Source organism: Erythrolamprus reginae, chromosome 7, assembly GCF_031021105.1.
Source record: "Erythrolamprus reginae isolate rEryReg1 chromosome 7, rEryReg1.hap1, whole genome shotgun sequence".
In the NCBI taxonomy this organism is placed as follows: Eukaryota; Metazoa; Chordata; class Lepidosauria; order Squamata; family Dipsadidae; genus Erythrolamprus; species Erythrolamprus reginae.
Genome location: NC_091956.1, coordinates 45,079,890 through 45,094,462, shown reverse-complemented (window position 1 = coordinate 45,094,462; position 14,573 = coordinate 45,079,890). Strand labels below are relative to the sequence as shown.

Sequence of the window (14,573 nt, the reverse complement as noted above, 5' to 3'; positions counted from 1 at the left end):
ACAAGAAAAGTGGAAACCAAGGCGAACCATCTGCACGTGGGAGAGATTAGCGGCCGGGATGCTCGTTCAGACGTCGCTATTCCGCCGGTTCCACGCGTCTTGCGTCCGGGTCATCCAACAGCACCACCGAGCATCTGCCCCGGCGGCACCCAGAACCGAAGATCCCCGCTTGATCTCTGATCTCCAGCGGCCGCAGCTAAGGGAAGAGATTGAAATGAGCCCTCCGTAAATCTACCTCCATTCCTTCGAAATATCCCGGGTTGCCCAGCTCCCTTCGCGCTCCCAGATTGCAATCTGCCCAACCCTCTAACGCAAACTCAAACTCAGGAAAAGAAATATATAAGCGCCTTAAACCCAATAGTTTCCGAATTCGGCTACAAAGCAGCCTCTCTGCGGAAGCTCTTGCTCCGCTCCCCGAACGTAACCAATATACACCTGGAAGAAAGTGCCTGGCTTGCGCGGGACGTCAGTTGTCTTAAATTGATGCCAATGTACTAAACAAGTGAAAGAGAGCATCTGTCTCTTTTGACTTTGTAAAACACACACATACACACACACATTAATTTATAGGAGCAAGGACGGAGCCCAAAACAACCATTTAAAACAGAGGATAACCTCCCCCCCACCACCACCACCGCATGCTATTTCTTCTAATCCTACATATTACATTCAAACGGGACGTACGCTTTTATTGACTTCTGTGGATCTTTCAAGTACTTCTTGGTTTAATAAGGAATGAATTTGCCTAGGTGGTTCTTAATGGAAAAGTAAGGAAAGCTCAGGACGACGGGAGGAAGTGAAGGCCGAACTGCCCTGCAAATAGAGCGCCAGGCCACTCTGGAAAGCCGAAGGATTCAGACCAAGCGGCCACCTCGCTCGGAGGCGAGGAAAGGGCCGCTCGCTGGGTCTGTGTCAGACGAGTGCGAGGGTTTTTTTTCCTTTTCCGCTCCGCTTTTCCTCTCCTCTCTCAGAGGGGTTCCGGGAGCTCTTGGCTCCGTTGTTTTGGCCGGCACTTTTTCTCAAAAACTCCGAAGAAGCAGCCGCAGGACTTTGCCGGAGAAATGTCTCTAGAGTCGCAGACCCGAAGCTGGGAATCGAAGAAGTGGAAGAAAAGCAAGTCCCTGTAACCCGCATTGCTGCGTTAATAGCAGGTTGATTAGTGTCGTCCGATTAAACGCAATGTTATGGAAACCAATGGCTTTGCTTTATGCCTTTCGCACCAGGGAAGCCATTCCGAAGCTTAGCGACTAGTGATGTAAATCCTAAAATGAAGGCGTTTAATTTAAAAAGGAAACGGATCCCGGCTTTTCCTCCACAACCTGATCTGGTGTTGTGGCAAGAAACCCCGTCGCCCTTCCCTTAAATGCAGCGGGCTGCACACATTCGCAGCGGGTAAACGCTCCTGTGGCCGCTCTGCTTCCAAGGAACTATGCTAGGATCTGGGTGTAAATTGACTTAATGCCTCAACCGGAAAATCGGGATCAAGCCAAATGCTTGGATTTAACCGAATTGCCGGTGGCGGCTCCAAATGGCTTCCTTGCATTTACTGCTCTCCTGACGCTCATCTGCCATATTGAGGCTCCCTCAGAAACCAGGGCAAAGTCCTCAGGTGCCTGTAAATAATTAGGATTGCGGCCACCGTCCCTTTCCCTCCTTAATGAGACTTAATACCGGGCCACCAGAGGATTTTAAATTTAAACAGAGGCGCGTTGCAGGCCAAATTATGGGTGCCATTAACCGTCTTTACATGGGGCATATTTAGCATTTGCCCATTTGCTGCCATAGAGGGTTATTTATTTTCATTAAACTTTCCATTTCTACATGAAAAATCCCCTGCATTCACATGTGTAAAAAGACATTCGTTTCAGGTTGTCTTGTTTGGACAAAGGAGATAATGACAGCTATAGTGTAAAGTTTATGCATCCTTTCCTCCCCTTATTTCAGTCTCAGTCCTAACCTTCACCTATATGGTCTTGGAAGAATCTGCTGCTCTTTTGGGATTTTAGTAGAAATAAATGGGCTTCCTTTTGTACATTGAAGCTCAAAGCCCTGACACACACACTGGCTTTTCTCCCGTTGAGCCAAAGATTTCTCAAATGGATTACAATGGAGGCATCAGTGGCAGCAGAATGCTTGGAGTTAGATTTAGCCATAATTTCAAATGAATCAGTGAATTAAATGGGACTTTTCCCCACCTTTATTCAGAAAATTCTCTGTGAATAAGATTCAGAATTTGAACCCCATTCATTTAATTCTGAATGTACTGAATGAGAATCAGTCTTAATCTAACCCGAATTAACAGCAAGGCTTCTCTTGCTGGCAGAAAACTTGTAGATTACTTGTGACCTCTAAGAGTGATTTCTCAGAAGTAAGTCCCACAACTAGATATGAGACCTACGACAGTCTACTTTAAAATCTGCTGCCATCAGATTTTTCCTCACTTCTGCCTTTGGCTGTGACCGCTTGATAAGTGGGTAGAAGTGAGACCAAGCAGTAGTCTTGAAATAAAACAGAGCCCCCAAAATGGAAAATCCAGAGTTGGAGTGCGAAGACCCCTTCTGTTTTGGCTGGATTTTTGTTTGTTTCCTCCTCCTCCTCCTCCTCTTCTTCTTCCTCCTCCTCCTCCTATTCTTTCTGATGAACCAGAACCTATACAATTATTTTATGTATTCCTTCTCTTCTTTTCCATTTTTAGGTCACAAGTTACCTGTAATTTTGCTTTCAGGAATTTTTTCTTGAAGCAACAGAGACCAAGAAACTTTCATTCTTTGTACAGTTCTATAATTGTGATCAGGAGAGAATTAAGCCAATATTCTGGGCAAAGCAGCAGAAACAAAAAATAACGTTTTCCAGGATAAATGTGATCATTTGTTGCCTTGCTCCCTTTGTGTTTGGGACTGCGTCCTAAAATATTTTAACCTTACTATTCTTCCCAAAAGTGGGGGGTACAAATCTTTCCCCCACATATCGATCCTACCTCAGGGACAAGGCTAGATGTTGCCTAAGCTCAAATTGCTAGTGCATGCATGAAATGAATTTTTCCTTGTTTCTCCGTGTTAAATATTTCATATCCACAAAAATTACAGATGAATACTAATTTATATCAGGACTTTGTTACCTACCATACTTCAGAAAGTTCAAGTACTGCTTTAGCTGGCTGGGTGAATTCTCTCTCACCACAACTCATCCTACAGAGTTGTAGTTGTGGAGAAAATATGAGTAAGGTGGGTTGGGTAAGTTTACTGCCTTGACTTATTTTTTAAAATAATAAAGGGTACACACACACACACACACACACACACACACACACACATGAACACACACATACACACACATACATAGAAACATAGAAGATTGACGTCAGAAAAAGACTTCATGGTCCATCTTGTCTGCCCTTATACTATTTCCTGTATTTTATTTTAGGATGGATATATGTTTATCCCAGGCATGTTTAAGTTCAGTTACTGTGGATTTACCAACCGAGTCTGCTGGAAGTTTGTTCCAAGCATCTACTCCTCTTTCAGTAAAATATTATTTTCTCACGTGGCTTCTGATCTTTCCCCCAACTAACCTCAGATTGTGCCCCCTTGTTCTTGTGTTCGCTTTCCTATTAAAAACAATTCCCTCCTGAACCTTATATAACCCTTTAACATATTTAAATGTTTCGATCATGTCCCCCCCCCCCCATTCCCTTCTGTCCTCCAGACTATACAGATTGAGTTCATGAAGTCTTTCCTGCTAAGTTTTATGCTTAAGACCTTCCACCATTTTTGTAGCCCCTCTTTGGACCCGTTCAATTTTATCAATATCTTTTTGTAGGTGAGATCTCCATAACTGAACACAGTATTCCAAATGTGGTTTCACCAGCGCTCTATACAGCGCTGTACTATTGAATACAGTGCTATTGAAAAGATTTGATTACTTACCCAGGCTAAATGATTTTAAGTGGTAATGCCGGACCCGAACAAAAAGTATGGTGTTGTAGCATTAAGATTGAAATCATTTTAGGTGAGAAAGGCATTAATTTATGGTTCAAGTCAGCATTTGGAATACTGTAACTGACTTTTTCCTTAATATTAGACCCTGTTCTCCCCTTTTTAAAGCATACAATTCCTTCTTTAATTTTCCTTTCTCCCCCACCCACCCACCACCCACCCACCCCATTTCCATTTTGCTTTCCTCTTCTTTTGGAGGAGAGGGTATTTTTATTTGTTTGTTTTTGTATATAAATAACATTGAACAAGCAGGCATCATTTTATATCAAAGGAATCTTATACAGAGCTAGTGGCCTCATTGGCTGGAATAAGATGGCATGCAAAAACAGACATTAATAAATTTTTCAGGATATTATGGTCTTATAGTAGGAACCCTTCTCATTATACTCCGGGTCTTTATTTTTTGGAGAGGTTTACATTTAAGTGACAATAAATGACAATGTAAACGGGTTGTCTCAGCATCAGATATTCTTCCTTCATCTTTGTAAATGTAATATTAGTATAATTTAAACAGGTTTAACTATAGGCATACTTTTATATCAAACATATAATACTATTGTATTCATTGGTTGGCAATATATAGATATGCTAACATTATAATACCATTTTATAATAGTACATCTGAACTGAGACAGTAAAAAATCTTCCGTGGAATGGATCAGAACAGCAGAGTTGGAAGGGACCTTGGAGGTCTTCTAGTCCAACCCTCTGCTTTGGCGAGAAACCCTACACCACTTCATCCAACATCATCTCAAAAACTTCCAGTGTTGGAACATTCACAACTTCTGGAGGCAACTTTTTCCGCTGATCAATGTTCTAACTGTCAGGAAATTTCTCCTTAGTTCTAAGTCGTTTCTGGAATAGAATAGAATAGAATAGAATAGAATTATCTATTGGCCAAATGTGATTGGATATACAAGAAATATGTCTTTGGTGCATATGCTCTCAGTGTACATAAAAGATAATTTGTCAAAAACCATGAGGTATAACACTTAATGATTGTCAGAGTACAAGTAAGCAATCAGAAACAATCAATATTAATATAAATCATAAGGATACAACCAACAGTCATAAGTGGGAGGAGATGGGTTCATAGGAACGATGAGAAACTATATCATAATAGTAATGCAGCCTTAGTGAATACTGTAGTTTGAAAGTGGTGAGGGAATTATTTGTTTAGCAGAGTGATGGCATTCGGAGATGGGTTATAGGAACTGATAACAGTAGTAATAGTAATGTAGCATTAGTGACTAGTTTGACAATTTCCACCCATTGCTTCTTGTTCTACCCCCAGGTGCTCTGAAGAATAGTTTGACCCCCTCTTTTTTGTAGCAGCCCCTGAGATATTGGAACACTCCTGTCATATCTCACCTGCTCCTTCTTTTTATTAAACTAGCCGTACCCACTACCCAGTTTCTGCAAACGTTCTTCATATGTTTTAGCCAGCCAGTCCCCTAACTCTTCTCTGCACTCAACATCCTTTTTACAGCGTGGTGACCAAAACTGAATGCAGTGTTCCAAGTGTGGCCTTTCCCAGGCATTATATAGTGGTGTTAACACTTCACGCGACCTTGATTCTACCCCTTTGTTTATGCAGCCTAGAACTGTGTTAGCCTTTTTGGCTTTGTTTTATTTTCAATCCATTTTAATAGATAAGATTTTTCCACCAAAGCACAGGGCAGGCACGAAGGTACTTACGGGAAAGCATTGTTAAATACTTGCATTAATTTCTGAATGCCGAGGGGGTTGGCGGGTGGGCAGAGACTTTTCCTGGTTTGCTTTAATTATATTACGGATAGGAACGGCAGCCAATCCTAAAGGAGAAACTGAACAATTAGCAGCGCGAAGATCAAAAAAACGTTTTACAGCTCAGAGGGAAATGCCCCGCCCCGGTCTGTAGTGATTGGCTTAAAGAGCCTCTGACGACATATATTAACCCGAACTACCAAAGATGTAGCTGTACATGGAGATCAAGTTGGGGAAACCAACCAGTGCTTTGCACAGCTCCGACTCTGCCCTCCAAGCGTTAGGCTCTGTTGCCTCCTCTGCTTCTTCTTTCCCTCTGTCGCCCTTTCTCCAGAGAGTCCTTATCACTCTTCTCAGCGGGCTCCACATCGGAGCAGGAAGGCCGTCGGATTTCCCCTCCTCCCCCCCCCTCCGAAAACGGACTGGCTGGGTTTTTGTATTCTTGGGAGCTGAGTAAGAAGAACTAGAAACGCGAGAGGAGGAGACTGCTGCTCAGACTTGAATCGAAGGAGACGCGATTCCCGTCCAGGCAGCGGGCCTGGGGAGCAGGGCAGAGGAAGAAGGGTGGGGGACGTGTAGAAGTTAAAGGGGGGAGGCAGGTGTAAGGATAAAGCCCTTTAACCACCCGCTTTCTGGCTATTTTGATCAAGAACTACTCGGAAGACTCTAAGGGACGCCAGCTCAACTATTCGGGGAAGGGTGGGGAGACTGCTTTCCTTACCTTTCCTGCAGTTTCCAAGGTTAAGAAACCCCCCCCCCGCCTCCCGCCCCGTATGAGTGCGGCGGTGGGGACTGATCCTGCCCTCTCGGCGCCCGGGGGACTCGGCAGCGCCTGCCTGATGGCGACGAGCCGGTGTTAAGGCGGGGAGGGGTCTTCACGCGAGCGGAGATCCAGGAGAGCGGACCCGGGGTGGCGGCCGGCCGGGGAAGGCCGGCGGCGATGAGTTTGGTCGGTGGCTTCCCCCACCACTCGGTGGTCCACCATGACGGCTACCCCTTCGCCGCTGCCGCCGCCGCTGCAGCCGCCGCCGCCGCCGCCGCCGCCGCCGCCAGCCGCTGCAGCCACGAGGAAAACCCCTACTTCCACGGCTGGCTGATCAGCAGCCACCCTTCGGAGATGTCCCCGCCCGACTACAGCATGGCGCTCTCCTACAGTCCCGAGTACGCCAACGGAGCGCCGGGCCTGGAGCATCCCCAACACTACCTGGGCGGCGTGGCTCCCCCCGGGAGTGGCGGCGGGCCGCCGAGCTTGGGGGGCGGCCCCCGGCCGGTCAAGCGGCGCGGCACGGCCAACCGCAAGGAGCGGCGCAGGACTCAGAGCATCAACAGCGCCTTCGCCGAGCTCCGCGAGTGCATCCCCAACGTCCCGGCCGACACCAAGCTCTCCAAGATCAAGACGCTACGGTTGGCCACTAGCTACATCGCCTACCTCATGGACCTCTTGGCCAAGGACGACGCCAACGGCGAGGCCGAGGCCTTCAAGGCGGAGATCAAGAAGACCGACCTCAAGGAGGACAAGAGGAAGAAGGAGCTGGTCAGTGCCTCCCCGCGGGGCCCGGGAGGGAACGGAGCGGGGAAGGCAAAACGCCCAGGGGTCCCCCAGCCCACCGAACCCTCTCGGCTTTAGGCCGGCCCTCTTGCTCTCTTCGGACGTTGCTCACAAGCGGAGCGGGCCGCGCTTCCTAGCCACATTCGGCGAAGTCCGCCCTTAATCGATTGAAATGTAGGGACCAGCCCGGGGAGAGCGAGTGGGGGAAGATAGTGAGTTTGGGTAATGCAACACAAGCCTTTCTTAGGTGTCCAGGGTGGATCCAGGAGGAAGGGTCCTCCAGGGCGTTTGGAATGGGGCGGAGTGGCTTGTTAGATAGAGGGCTCTGCCCAGAGAAACAATAGCCTGGTGTTCCCGACCCCAAGCCAAGCCAAAATGAGTAGGGAAGGATTTGACCCGGGTCAAGGCTGGCTGAGACAATGATTTGGGGTTGATTTCCAAATAAAATATTCTCAATTTGAAGTAATTTGTGTTTCAAATTTTATATAATACTTTCTGGAGTTCAGAGTCCGTTAAATAGGAGAACATACCCACCTCATGTGTGAATTGCATTCCTGTAACCGATAGGAAATTGTCCTCGATATAGTTATATATTTATTCATATATAATAATTCACAACTTGGCTAAAGGAATCCACTAGGAATTTGTAGAAACCGTCTTGGGAGCCAACATCTTTATAGATTTGACCCTGAATGAAATCCTTTGGAATGTTCTCAGCAATAGTATGCAGAGGGATCTACCAAAATCATTGGCCTTAGGAGGGAAAACTATTTTTCTAATTCTTCTTGCTTTAGTTTCAATGTTGGAAAAGTTTCCATTCCAGTTTAAATCCAAATGTTTTGTTTTTGTTCAGATGTGGGTTGGAAAACATCCTAATTTCAATTTGAGGATGAAACCATCAGTTTCCAATGCTCCAGTTACTATTTTCTCATCACAATCCACATTTTGACGTTAAATTGTTAATTGAGGCACAAGAAGGCCAGAGTTCTACCCTAAAATTTATAAGTGTCTAAGGAAAGGAATATAAGTCTTCGGAGAGGGGCGACATTCAAATCAAACAAACAAACAAATAAATAAATAAGGAATACAACTTTATTTTAAACCAGCTACAGCTTAAATGGCTTATTAGAAGCTCTTCATCTTCTATCAATAATTAGTTACCATGTTTCTTGATTTCTTGCAAGCTAAAAGCAGCAGAAAGAGCTTGACTGTGTAAGCAGGTTTCCTGTGTGATTAATTGACAATCTCTGATTATTTTCTTTCCTATTTTGGGATGCTATTATAGAAATAAGTGTCAGGCTTTAGGGCATGAAAGGTAAAAGATGCATCGCTGAGCAGACTAGAAGAATTAAGGTTACAAACAAGCCTGCCGGTCATTTTAATTTGTAGTTTGGGAAAGGGGCAAGATAAAGAAATGAATAAATTCCAAATTGGAATTTCATTTCAAACATGCATGCTTAACCCACTGAAATTGATGAAATATGTGCATATATGAATGTTATAGCAGCTGGAGCATTCAGTGAATTGGGGCCTCAAAATCCACATTCACTAGAAAAAAATTCACTTGAAAAATTAATGGCATTTTGATTGAAGTATCACTATATAAAATATGTATCCAATGTTGGACATAAATATATGGAAAGTGGTTTAATTTTAAAGGCTAGAACTTTTCTGAACAGTGTCAAATCTTCTTGTAGCACTATAGTTAGAATTTAAAAAAATAATCTGGCAGTTTAGTATTTGCCCTTTAACTGGCATAGGCTGGATTATGAAGGAAATACTTGTGCCCGGATCTGCTATGCTGGGGTGGGGGGAACCTCTATCTTTAAATTAAAATTGTTTCAATATTTGATGTAACCCATTTAACAATCTTAAGCTGACCTTTAGCACGTGTGAATCAGACATCAATTTTCTTGCAGATATGGTGCAGACACTATACAGTCAAGCAGCAAAATGATGAATTTGGGGACTGGGAACTGTGGGTGTCCATGTTATAGAAAGTTTATTAAGAGGCTTACTGTGCATTTCCGTGTTATAGCAAGTTTATTAAGAGGCCCAGTCTGTGCATTTCCTATCAGTACAGTCGCAAGTGTAATGGCAGACCATTTGACCACACGTTTGCAATTAAAACGACCCCAGGATCATTAGAAGCATTTTTTTAAAATTCGGGAGTTAAATATATTTTAAGTAGGCATGTATGTTCATGATTCACCCAGGAAGTTCTGACACAATTGTTAAAATCTGGATTGCAGTGTTTTGTTTTGATTTGTGCTCGGGACCGTTCTGGAAGACCAAAAGCTGAATGGGTATCCCCTAAGTTCAGAAGGAGAGCAAAGCCACCCACGCATCTACAAAGAAGTTGAAATGAACTGTGCTTGCTTTCAATGTGTAAATATTACCTACCATTGCAACTTTGATTTGCAAAAGAAAACACTGAATCTCATTTTCAGGTTTTCTGTTCTGTGGCCATATCTGACCACCAGTCCTGCAGAACTTCCCCAAAGGGGTGTGGGTGGGAGGTGGTGATCCAGAAACAAGAGGAAGGATAAAGGCTTTATCTCTCTCCTTCACCCCTTTTTCTCAAACAGAGCGAGATCTTGAAAAGCACAGTGAGCAGCAGCGACAAGAAAACCAAGGGAAGGACTGGCTGGCCCCAGCACGTTTGGGCTCTGGAGCTGAAGCAGTGAAGGCGAGTGTGAAGCGTTTGGAGAACTTGTCCTTTCTGGGACTCTGGATCTTCCAAGCAAGGTTGCTGAGCTGAGGACTTTTTCTCCCTTCTTGCCCTTGTTTTGGAATCATGCGGTTTATTTATGTGCAATTTCCCTCCTCTAGCCTTTCTCCTTTAAAAAGAAAAAAAAGTGGATCCTTGGAAGAAAAGCATTCCATAGTTCAATAAAATAAACTAAGAGCAAAACTCCAGCGTGGTAAGGAGAACACTGAAACACGATCTCCAGAGGGTGGTTTCCCCCCTTCTATCGCGATGAATGTTATGTTGCTTTGTTTGTATAAAACCCAGGGGATAAAAAGGAAAAAAAATCCAAAATGAAGGCATTCGTGTGTAATATGAAATGTATACCTTTAATACCTGCTCTATTTTGAATTATTGTGAATGATAACTGTAAGCCAGTTGCTTTCCCCCCCCCCCCCCGTTTCTCCCCCCCTTACTCGAGGTAGGATTTCAGGTTTGTGAGAGTTGCCCCTCCCCTCCTCTCCCCTCCCTCTCATCCCACAGTGAAGAAAATAGTGTCTAAAAATTCTTCGTTAATATGCACTTCAGTCCTAAAGGAAGCAAAGCAAAAATTAAAATTAAGCAAACTACAATCCGTGCTTTTGAATGATTAATATTGCAAGCCCCAATGTTATAAGTATTCTTTGGCTCTCTTTTTTTTTAAAAAAAAAGTTTAAATAATTACATTTTATAACCTGAAAGACTTTATAACCCAACCGCAAAAGCCTTTAAAAATATCTAGACATTTTATCAAAGAGGTTGGTTAAAGTGAACTAAAAATAACAATTCGATTATCGAGGCAATATAATAAAAATCATCCTTGTGCGCGATTGGCTGGGAAAATAACCTCGAACCCTCTTAAGATTCACTGCCGAGTAAAGATGCTTAAGAACAACTTGCGGTGTCTGGTTGTTTTTCTAAAACAAGGCTTTTATTTGGGAAAGGAAGGGAGGTTTGGAAACTGGAAGGCCAAAAGGATTTCCAAGGACGGGGCATGTTTATTCAATTGTTACGATTTTGAAATTTTGGAGCAGGTTTTTCTCGAAGGAACATTCCTTTGTGATCAAAAGAGAGAAGGCCGCTTAGCGTTTAATTGATATAAGAGTCGCTAAGAAAAAAAAGTACACGGCAGAACCCAGTTTTCCTTTGCTTTCTGAGGAAGAAGAGAGGGATGGAGCCCGCTCACTTTTGTTCTATGATTTTTACTGATAGGCTAATAATTTACCGCAGCCTTCGAAAGGTTTTTGTTATTGTTGTGAAAGAGGGAGGAAACCAAAGGCGGAAGCTAATCTGGCCTGTCTTTCACACTTATCAGAGTCGGAGTGCCCCCCTCCCGCCGGCTTTGCCCCTTGTCGTGGGCCTTCCACCCTGCAAGGCGGCGTGGGGAGCGGTTTCTGACGGCAAGTCGCCGGGAGGCTTTGGCTGCCCTGATTACATAACAATCTAGGCATCTGGAAAATGTGTGCGAGCCATTCAATAAGAAATGTGAGTGACTTTTTCTTTTAATTTGCGATATCCCCAAACGAACATTTTCCAAAGGCCTTTTTATTTTAACTCTGCCAAAAGAGAAAGAAAGAAAGAAGGAAGGAAAGAAAGAAAGAAAGAAAGAAAGAAAAAAAGAAAGAAAGAAAGAAAGAAAGAAAGAAAGAAAGAAAGAAAGAAAATTGGAATTGGCTTGTTTGCATAGGAGAAGGGAAGAAGGATTGCGATGCGGGGCGGTGGTGGCACTTGGAACCACCCGGAGAAAAAAAGGGCGCTGGGCTTAGTTGCCACGTCCTCCTCTCGCGCCTTAAAAATAACCCTGTCCTTACTATACACAGTAAAGGCAATTGGCAGGACGCCTTGGGAAGTTGGGGTGTTAGGAATCGCGTTTTTGCAGAAGTGTTTGTTTTTCCGGGCTCTTTGGGCAAGAGGTGGAACTCAAATCAGAGCATGAAGCAGAGAAAACGCGCAACCCAGCGATCCTAATAACTACAGCTATAAAATTTTCTGGTTGAGGCTGTTAAGATTTAACGGTCGCAAAACCCGGAAAGGGGTGGGTGGGAGAGATTAAGGTCTTTTCCTTGATCGCTCTTTGTTAGGGATTAAGTGACCGAAGCTTTTCACTTTTATTTTCTCTTGTTCCTTTTTTTAAAATCTGTACCACCTAACGAGCACTGGAACCTCCTCTGCACGTTGGCATTGCTTCAGATCCAAAGGGATATGTGTCGGTTATAGTAAAGTTACCAAGACATTTTCCAATATCCTCGATCGCTGCTGGCTCCTCTCCTTTTTCAATGGCAGTTATTTTGCCCCGTTGGCCAGGCCTCGCTGACTACAGGAAGGTTGGGAGGTTAGAACAACCGGCCAGAATGATGTGCCCTCTTCTAGCACTGGGGTCAGACTCCTTGGACTGGCCGGTGCACTTGCTTTCGAGAAAACGCCCTTCTCCTTTAAAAAAGAGAGAGAGAGAAAAGAAAGGAAAGAAAATCTCCTTTAAAAATAAAAAAAATAAAATAAAATCACTGCTACTGAAGCTGAAGCTGGATCCCACCGTGCCTCCGCTTTCTGTCCAGGGTTTGTCCTGGGCGTTAATTTTGAGATCATCAAAGTTTTCGGGCCAGCCCTTCCCCGCCTGGAGTACTTCTAGTCTCCCGACACAATCGCCTGTAATCAATATACGATTATTTCATCAATCTATAAACACGATTCTTCACACTAGACTTTTTAAAAGAGAGGCATTGCCCCGAATTCTGGACCCGTCGGTACTCTGCTTTTAAAATATTTTCCACTTTAAGGGAAGAACGGTGTTGCTTCCACCTAAATCGCCCTAATTCTCAGACAGTAGGGAGAACTCTAATTTACGTCTGGTTAATTTGTAGAAGTTGCTTGAGGAAGCCAGTCGCCTTCTCACGCCAGTGTTGGCAGCTCAGACAAAGCGCGAAGGACAATTTGGAAGACGTTATTTCCAAGGACTCAGAGAAATAATAAAATATTGCGGTCTTTTGGGTGAACTCTACTATGGGTTTGTCATCCGTCTGTCTGGAAGTGAACGGGCGCCCACGCCATCAGGCAACGCTGGGAACGATGAAGTGAAAACAGAGTGGAAAAAAAGACAGGATCTAGCTCGTAGTCCGGACTTTTCCAAGATGCATCCCAGTTTAGGTTTATTCGGATACAGTTATCGAGGGAATCGTCGTAAAGGTGTCCTTACACGTTAATCAGAATTCAAAAGCATAGGATTAAAATATCTATGGATTAAACTAACCAGAACCAACATTTCCTTCTCATATGGCAACACCGCAATATGCTTGTAAAAGCGTTAGTGGATTTCAAATCTCGTTTCAGGCTATGGTTAGATTTCAAACCTAGGAGCTCAGGATCGAGAGCATAAATAATACAAGGTACCAGGCAGTCACTGGAAAACTTTCCTTCCTTCGCCGCAAAAAAAAAAAAAAAATCCCTAAAGTTTGGGTTTTTAAATGGTCTCTTGCGGTCAGCTGGCGGTCCCAGGAAAAAGTGACGGCGAGCGACGAAGTGTCTAGAGAACGAAGCGGAGGGAAGGGCTTCTTCTTTTTTAATTGCTCGGTAATGGGGCTGTTGCTATTTTCTCAGGAGCAATCATTCCTGGAGCTAAATTGCAAGAGCCCTAGACAGGCCGGAGCCCACAAAAATGTAGTTTTAGACGTTAAAAGCTAAATGGGGAATCGGGGCTGTGGGAAGGTAAATTGATGGCCCGATTGGGATGTCAGGAGCCCTGGCCCCAAATCGCTGGATTGGAGCGGCGGGCCTGATAAGGTCCTCGTCAGAGTACGTGGCCATTTCGGGCAGCGATTGGCGGGGACCTAGGATGGGTCTGGCAAAAAGGGTGAACACAGACTTCTCAAAGCCTCCCTCCCCTCCTCCCTTCTCCTCCTTTCCCTCTCTCCTTCTCGCGAAGGTCAAGCCTGAACTGTCTCCCTCGCCTTTTGCACGCGCGCGCCCGCATATCTATTGGAGGCCAGAACTGCTCGGTGCTGAGCCGGGTCCCATCGTGGAGCGGGGACTGGGATTTGCTTTCGGCTGGGGAAAATGGCTAAAAAAAGCTCTGGCGAATACAGTATCTCAAAAGTAACCGGAGGAGAAAATTAACGGAGGAACTTGGCGAAAAAGAAGCTAGTGCAACTATTCTAAAATGTATTTAAAAAACAAAACAAAACCTTCCCACGGAAAAGGGCTTGGGACTGCGCGATCTTTTTCGGTGCCATCCGAAAACGCTCCTGCGAGGCTTCTTGGGTGTAAGGTTCCGGGCTGATGGAGGCAATACTGGTGTCCCGGACTTTGGGACTATTTTCTTCTATCTTAGAAAGGACTCCGTTTCAAGGGAAAAAAGTTTCTAGCCGAAAACAGGAATCTCGCGGGCTTGGAGCCCTGTACTATCCACTGAGTCTACTTAAGCCCATGGAAGACAACTAGCCTCAAGCCAGTTTTGAGACCGTTCATATCTCGTGGAGGATCAGAGATAAACTCTAAATAGGGATCAGTCTGAATTGCAAGCCGAATAGGGATTTTAAAACAATTTCGACCATAAGCTGCT

At 44.5% G+C, this 14,573-nt stretch overlaps 1 protein-coding gene across 1 annotated transcript; it reads left to right on the top strand.

Moving 5' to 3' along the window:
* The first annotated feature begins 6,475 nt into the window (after window positions 1-6,475).
* HAND2 (heart and neural crest derivatives expressed 2) lies at window positions 6,476-10,611 on the top strand. Its single transcript, XM_070756606.1, has 2 exons — window positions 6,476-7,275; window positions 9,879-10,611. The coding sequence occupies exons 1-2, from the start codon at window positions 6,682-6,684 to the stop codon at window positions 9,975-9,977; spliced, it is 693 nt and encodes a 230-aa protein (XP_070612707.1). The 5' UTR covers window positions 6,476-6,681; the 3' UTR covers window positions 9,978-10,611.
* Window positions 10,612-14,573: the final 3,962 nt, after the last annotated feature.

What these genes read in the sequence shown, in the direction of transcription:
- HAND2 (XM_070756606.1), top strand. Translation starts at nt 6,682, where the DNA reads ATGAGTTTGGTCGGTGGCTTCCCCCACCACTCGGTGGTCCACCATGAC. An exon ending in ACAAGAGGAAGAAGGAGCTG is followed by an intron (nt 7,276 to 9,878) that starts GTCAGTGCCTCC and finishes TTTCTCAAACAG; the next exon opens with AGCGAGATCTTGAAAAGCAC.